Raw genomic sequence first — 7,859 nt, 5'->3', positions numbered from 1 at the left:
ACCTTGGCATTGCCTGCTTCTTTAATTCACTTCACATTGAAATGAAGTAGCAAACACTTTGGCCTTTATTGCTTTGTTCACAGTTCACACATACATACACTTTATTTTGGCCAAATGAGTGAATTTATAATGGAGTTACCCATCTTTGTAGTAGACTGCGACCTTAACAAAGACACAGCTTCCAGTGAGAAGGTTGCCCTCCACTGTGTATCTGTAAGAGTGACTAAGTGACAGTCTAAAATGTTTTTTTTTCTCTCTCACCTGCAGGTCCTCCCAGTCCTCGTCATTTACTATATTTCCTGTGAAGTAATTGTATATTTAGGTGCTTATTCATGTCAACTTAAGATGCAAAAATGTGAAATTCCTGCAGGCAGGCAATCTAACATATAAAAACAAATGAAATTTCTAATAAATTAATGAGGAGTGAATATTGAATAAGTTCAAATAGAGCCCCTCTTTAAATAAATTTGTCTGGATGCCAACAAATGTTTCTAAACTCAACAAACCTAATCTCTGAACTAAATTATAAGTCTCCTAATTCCTGTCCAGAACCCATATAAATAGTACCAAAATGCACTGTTCTGTCCAGGAGAATTTCAAGAATAATATATAATATTTGCAATATATGAAATAGAGCCCTATATAAAATTTTTGAGTTTTTAAAAAATCTGATTTGTCACTGACGTGTGAACGTAACCCATTTCATTTTGTGTACAATGGAATATATCCAATAAGAAGTACTTGGACCCCAGTAAATTCATAATTTGAGCAGTCAAGTTCCACTTCTCGTTTATTGCATAGTTCCATCCACCTTCCACTTAGTTTTCTTACCACATATCCCTTTGCAAACACAGTAAACTGATGAGAATAAACTTGCATAGAGCAGTAAATGGTAATAAACCCCAGGAGGAAAATTAATCTCATTGTGAGATGCATTTAATTCCTGCGGTTCACTCATTCATGAGATAAATACTGCAGTCCTCATACACATCTGCTTGTAGTGCATTCATCAGTACAGTTAAAACTCTCTTTTTTCCCTGAAGCAGCTGGAGTGGATTCAAAGTTCACCCCTGAAGCATTAGAAAGCATTGTTACAACAGACACAAAGCAGTGCATTGGAGCAGAAAGAATCTACGAGTGTAAAATACATAAAGGAGTGCCGAAGCATGTAAGAGGAATCATTTCATCAAAACAAGAATATAAAAGCTGGTGCTCTACAAACCGACTGTTTAAAATAGAGTTTATGTCTGAGATCTTGGTCTAAAAATGTACCTCGGCCACTTTGGTTTAAGCTTCGAAAGATCAATCAAGCTAGCTTGATGTTTCGTGATTTTAAGGTTAAAAGGCACCGTGTGAATGTATGTAAATTCAAGGTGGAATCAGATCTAATGTGCAAAATAGTGTCAGTGTGCTCAGTCTGATCCCACAAGTTGGCATGTATGTGTCTGTCAGGGATGTTAGACAATAAGATCTCCAAGTCAAATAGAACACATCAACATAACTACTTTCAAAGAATATAAAAAATGGTGCTTTAAAGACAAAATTTCTAAATGGCTCCATTAGTAACTGATTATTTTTTAAGTAACTTAACAGGATGCTGGTTAACAAGGAGTTGATGATCCAATAGCTGCCTGTTTTCAGGGTAAAAAAAAAAACAAACAAAAAAACTTACTCACTTTAAGAAAATATTCTGGTGAAATACAATCTACAAAAAAACAAACAAAAAAAACAAATAGCCTTTGCCTATATTTCTATGATCTGACCAGTTTAAAGCCTTGCCCAGTGTCCAGTATGGCTGGTGGGAACCAGTTGAGTTTGACTCTCCTCAAACATCGCAGACAGACGCCACAGATCCACAGCAGGTTCAGACTGCCGCACCACAGCGCCAGCTGGACCACCGGGTAGGTCATCCGTGGAAAGTACATGCTCCAGTGATTGGTCACATCACTTCCTGTCGGCAGATGCAGCGTGTAGTCGCTCCAGTGTTTGGAGATGCCATAGTTGGCAGAAACCGCCCTGCCCCTCTCTGACCATTGGATGTCGCTGTTTGAGTTACAGTTATACTCCACCCACTGACAGGTGAAGTCTCCGAGCTGTGGAGGGTCCTGCAGCTCAACATCCGTCACTCTGGCCAGCGTTGCTCCCTGCACTGCCACATACAGGCCCTCCACCTTCCTGATCTCCTTCACCCACGGCAACGAGTTGTCACAGTCGAGCACCACGATGAGGCGCGAACAGAAGCTGCCATTTTTCTCCCTCCACCAGTCCAAGATCTGATCCAGACGAAGAGTGTCTCCTCCTGATTGAGAACACAGAATCCATGTTAGATTACACTAAAACAAATTACCCATGAGAAAAATGGAATTCTCAGTTTACAAAGCATACTACTGGCAGAAGAAAACAATTATTGTACAATTAATTGCGCAGCCCCAACATCTAATTCTACTACTATTAAAATGATTACCTGCTAGCGCCCACTCTCCTGTCCGGTGTGTGTGGCCGCTGTAGAAGATCACGTAGGTGTCGTGGCGAGGACCGTCTGCTGTGCGGAGCTCCAAGAAGGATTTCATCTTGGCCTGCAGAGCCTCTAGAGTCACCCCGCTGGTGGAGTAGTCGCATCCAAAAGTCTCAATCAGGTGGTGGGCGAAGAAACGTTGCACGTTGCTCAACATACCTGTAGAGCGCCTGTTCAGCTCATGCACCTGGCCTGGAGGCAGCAGCATAGGCTGACCATCAGGACTGCAGGACAAACACAAATAAAACAGACGACAATGAAGAAAATCACGAGTGAAGACTATAAATATATCAATTCATATTAAGTCAAAGTAAATAATGAGTGACATTATAGGGCCTCATGGTCTAAACTGACCGATGACTGTTTAATAAACTCACACAAGTGCATTGGTTTGACTTTTGCACTACCTGCAGTAGTTGGTGGGGATGACCACTGCATAGCCCACACAGGTTCCTCCCAGGCTGCTCCCGAGCTCATGGAAGAGTCCTTGGAAAAGAGACTCCAGAGGCAGAATGAGCAGGAACATGCTCACAAAAATACTGCTGGAGGCCTGCAGAGTAAATTCACAAGAGTCACTGAAATACTAAGAAGTGGAAAGCAAACTGGTGTAAATAAACACATGAATGAGACTGTTTTGTATTTTGAGGATATTTCTGTAGTTGTGCTTAGAATGTACCACTACAGCAAAGTCTATTTAATATAGATAGAATATAGAGATAAATATGTCCTGCTTACCTGCCAACAAAAAGCTGCCACAGCAACAGTTGACACCAGCGTGAAGAGCACCAGGCGTTCAGAGATGAGACAGAAATGTCTCATTCCCTTTGAGGCCATCACCTTGTCCAGGCTGTTGTCCTCTGACCCCTGGGACAAGCACAACCTCTGGCAGTCGCTGAGTTTGGTGTGGAAGCCCCACACAGTAATGACAAACACCATGTGGCAGATGGCCCAGAAGAGCCCACACACCACAAAGCCTGGGATCATCACGTACCACTGGTCCAGGTCTGTGAGCTTCCGAGCAGCCAGGACGATGAAGATCACCTCGACCACCAGCAGAGGCAGGAGGGACAGGCGGCGCCAGATGCCCCTCCACACCAGGAAAGGCTGCCAGCGCTCGGTCACGGAGAGTCCGCTGAAGTAGACGTCCAGCAGGGGGTCGCAGATGAGCTGGCTGAAGAAGCAGGCGAGGGCGAACGGGTTGGTGGTGATGTTCAGGGACTTAAAGAACAGCACGGCGGTGATGACAGCGAAGCAGACCAGGTTGGGGAGAGCCAGCAGGGCCTTCATCCTGAGGGCCACCATCACCGTACCCAGCGACACCACCAGCACCATCACGCTCAGGGACTTCTGGATGAGCAGCGCCGTGCTGGCGGTGGCGAAGCCCGCCAGCTCCAGCCGTTCCGCCGAGGTGAGGAAGGCGGGACGGTACCGGGTACATCCGAACAGCCGTTCCAGCAGCGCCCACAGCGTCCTCAGAGCCACACTGGCCAGCAGCAGGTAGTTGGCCGCCTGCTCCTTGACGTCGCTCTCCAGGGCAGGATTGTTGAGAAAACAGAGTAGACCCAGCAGAAAGCCGAACCACAGGTGCAGGAGGCTGAGGCTCATCCTCTCCATGCTGAAGTAGTAGTACAATATGCTGGCTATTCCGAGGACAAACAGGGCCAGAACAAAAATGACCAGAAGAGTGGATTCTGCGGTCCTCTCCCACCGGGCATACAGACCCAGACAGAGGGCGATGAGCAGGTTCAGACTGGACAGGTAGCCCAGCCACCGGACAGACGACCACATGCTCACATCCCCGTTGACCTCCTCCAGCCGTGTCATGGCTGCGTGAAGGCAGTGGCTGACACAGTAGCGTAGAAAGCGACACATTTTGATTTGGAAGACTGACTGCACAAACCCAGAAACAGGCACTTTGACGAGTTATATTCGGTCTGTTGTCCGTTACGACATTTGAAGTCCACAGTGAGTTCAGCAGCGGGCTAACTTGTTGAAAGTAGTTAGCTTAGCAACCGTTAGCTATCAGCGCTGCGTCTCTGCGCCGGTTAACAGTCGTAAACTTTTACATCCTGAAGGTCGTTGTTCGTGTTGTTTTATCTGCCGTCCGGTGCTGGGTCGAAAGGCTGCAGATGGAGTGCTCTGGAACCGGCTGTCAGAAATGTGAAAGACATATCAGTTGAAAAAGTTTGTCACGTCAAAACTTTCGAGTCAGATGACAGCCGCCATGATGCCGCTTCGACTACGGCAAGCGCTCAGGGTCAAAGTTAATGCACAGCGTTAAAGGCATGGGCTGTATGTTTAAAGGTTCACTCCTCAGTTCTACCCTTTACTTAGCAATGCTAATTCTGGGCTCAAAATGTAAGCAAAGGGTATGAGAACGGTCCGTGTACGGATCTGGTAGTTGGATTTTCCGTTCTGAAAACGGTATTGAAAAACAATAAACGAGTGGTTATTTGATTTTCGTTTTAAAATATAAAAATTAAAATACAAGGCGTTTTTCCTTTTCATGATCACAAAGGGATATGCCATTTTTTTTTTAAAATGCTTTGATTTTCGTTTTATATTTAGAATAACAAGAAAGTAAAATCAGTAAGAGACAGAAACGAAAAAAGGTCATTTTTTTCATTTTCTGAGACCGGAAGTGGTCATTAGCAAGAGTGGAGCCAAACGACAACAAGATTCTCAGAGGGCGGAACCAGAGAGCAGCGATTGGTCAGACCACAGATAATATAGAAGACAGCGCGCTAGCGTATCTAGTCTACTATGTATATCAATGGTCGGCACGTCTGGTAGCATCTCTGGCTGCTGTTGACCTTGTTTTTGGAGTAAAACACGGTAAGACGATAAATACTTCTAACCAGTAGCGTTGTTTTGTTGTACGTTAAGTCAGCGACTTGTGAAGAGTTGTGTTTTGTCGTGTTTCAGCAGTTGGTCCGGACGCGTTAGCTAGCTAAGTGGCTAAGTTAGCTAGCGGGCTAATTAACACAGGTGGCTAACTTACCGCTGAACACCTGTGTTAGTTGCTGCAGCAGCTGTCCTCCTTATTAGAATGACCTTCTCAACCTGTATTTCTCTGCTGTGTATTTTAGCTTTTAAAAAAGTTATTTTACTTTAAGGTTAACTGAAACCCGTTGAGCTGCACTGAAGTTTAACATTCAGCTGGTTTGAATTAAACCGTGCTTAACTTAACATTGCACAACATTACCTCTCTGAATCTCCATAATTTCATTAAATTCCTTCTCTCTTCCACTGCTCAAGTTCAATCCAGTATATAAAATGACATTAATAGTGAATAAACTAACAACCAGCCATTGTATCTATTTATTACTGCATGTATTTGTAGTAAAACATGAGTTGAAACATCCTACTTTTGGATCTAAAACTGCACAAGCCGTTCATTTTCAGTCACCTGATGAGTTAAACTCCCCTTTTTATGTGAAGTTGAAGCAGAAAGTCTGAGTTAACAAAGAAAGTTATTTATAATTTGCGATACCTGTTATCTGTGACTGAGGCTTTAGTTTTTGTTGAGCTGATTTACACGTAGAAACTTTGTTCAGGAAGATTTCTGAGTAGCTCAGAGGACAGGCTGCTTTTTACACAACCTTGTAAGAGAATGTCTGTCAATGCTTTCAGCAGAATTTAGAAACACAACACTTCCTAAACAGATAATTTGAGGCTGTGAGGTTGAATGTTTGAGAGTATATCAGTGTGTTTGTTTGTGGTCTTTCTGTTTCTAGGTGGAAGCTGAATTAGTGAGGATGACTCCTGCTCCTGTCATCTCTAAGCTCCTCACACATCTTTACCTGCACATGAGGAAAATCACTCCTGTAGAATGCAGGTATGTTTGTCATTATTATAAAAAGATGTTGCCTGGTGACCTGTCAGAAACCCATTATACAGAGTCAGCCAAAATAATGTTTACACACATCAGGAAAAGAAAAACTTGCATAAATATATCAATACCAAATTTATTCAGACATCATGAGATTAATAAAAGTTATCTTTGGCCTCTACAATTACAAGAGGTGCTCAAAGTGGTGGCCACTGGCTTCCAGACATTTCTGTTGTGTTGTAGACGTCACTTGTTGATGCTCCATTCATGAGGGTAGCGCCATCTGTTGGGAAAACATCGTACAACAGGACACAGAGTTATCGTGATTTGATCAAACTTAGAAAGAGGTATCAATATGTATAGAAGTACTTATAAAAATGAAATATTTATAAAAGTTTTTCTTTTCCTGATGTGTGTACATTATTTTGGCTCACTCTGAACTTAATGAGAACAAAACTGTCATTTAATTGTTGCTTTGAAAGCTTCTTTAGTGAAAACCAGCTGGTGTTCTGCTTTGAAACAAACTGCTGTTGAGGTCTGTGTTTTTAGGTTTAACCCCACAGTTTCTGAATGAACTGATAGTTGTTGTTTTTTTTCCTGATCAATGTGGATGTTATAATCGATGGTAACATTTACTGATCATATAATCAGCATGACAATATAACAGTATAACATTCTGACCACCTGACTAATACTGTGTTGGTCCCTTTATGCTGCTAAAACTCCTCTGACCCAGTGGTTCATCAGAACCTCTGGGGATGTTCTGTGGATTCTGTGGATCCTGTGGGTTGCAGGGTGGGTCCTACCTAGACCAGGCTGATCCTGGACCATCCCACAGATGCTCAATCAGATCTGGATGTGGGGAGTGTGGAACCCAGGTGAACAGCTTAGCTCTGTCGTGTTCCTCGGACCACTCCTGATCAGTTTTAGTTTGTCCTGCTGAGGGAGGCAGCTGGCATCAAGGACTGCTGTTGCCATGGAGACTAGGGGGTTGTTTGTCCTGCAGTGTTTAGGTGGTGGTACATGTCAAACATCCACATGAACGTCAAGGTTTCCCAGCAGAACGTTACATTAGAACAAGATGATGGATGTTGTTCTCTTCAGCTGTCAGTGGTCAGAATGTTGTGGCTGATCGGTGGATCTGTCTGCCTTTACTCTGACATCCAGAGTTATACAAAAGTGTAGTATGTGTGCAGTGCAGAAGAGATTTACTTTATTGTATGCAATTTTTTTGTTTTTTAAGGGAGAGCATTTTTTTTGTCCACCTGAAGAAGACCTAATCTTTCCCTTCAAAGGATAGTTAATTGTTACTACAGCTTCCATAGTGGTCCCATCAGAGAAAATCATATCCATATACAGATTTTTATTAATTCCAGGGCTGGTTCAGTAAAGATTATAATAATAACTACATCAGATAATTCTTGGTCGCAGTTGGAATTTTGCAGCCTGAGAGATGGTTGAGAAGGTTTGCAGTTCTTGTTTTAGCAAAATATGTTAGAATAGAAGATCTTT

The 7,859-nt window shown here is 43.1% G+C and overlaps 1 protein-coding gene across 1 annotated transcript; it reads right to left on the bottom strand.

The window, feature by feature from the left end:
• Positions 1–772: 772 nt before the first annotated feature.
• On the bottom strand, positions 773–4,749 carry tmem168b (transmembrane protein 168b). Its single transcript, XM_023291651.3, has 4 exons — positions 3,251–4,749; positions 2,923–3,065; positions 2,465–2,739; positions 773–2,299 (listed from the first exon to the last, which is right to left on the bottom strand). The coding sequence occupies exons 1-4, from the start codon at positions 4,385–4,387 to the stop codon at positions 1,752–1,754; spliced, it is 2,103 nt and encodes a 700-aa protein (XP_023147419.2). The 5' UTR covers positions 4,388–4,749; the 3' UTR covers positions 773–1,751.
• Positions 4,750–7,859: the final 3,110 nt, after the last annotated feature.

Source organism: Amphiprion ocellaris, chromosome 3, assembly GCF_022539595.1.
Source record: "Amphiprion ocellaris isolate individual 3 ecotype Okinawa chromosome 3, ASM2253959v1, whole genome shotgun sequence".
Classification (NCBI taxonomy): Eukaryota; Metazoa; Chordata; class Actinopteri; family Pomacentridae; genus Amphiprion; species Amphiprion ocellaris.
Note: the sequence above shows the minus strand (reverse complement) of the source record. Positions and strands in the feature narration are given on the sequence as shown.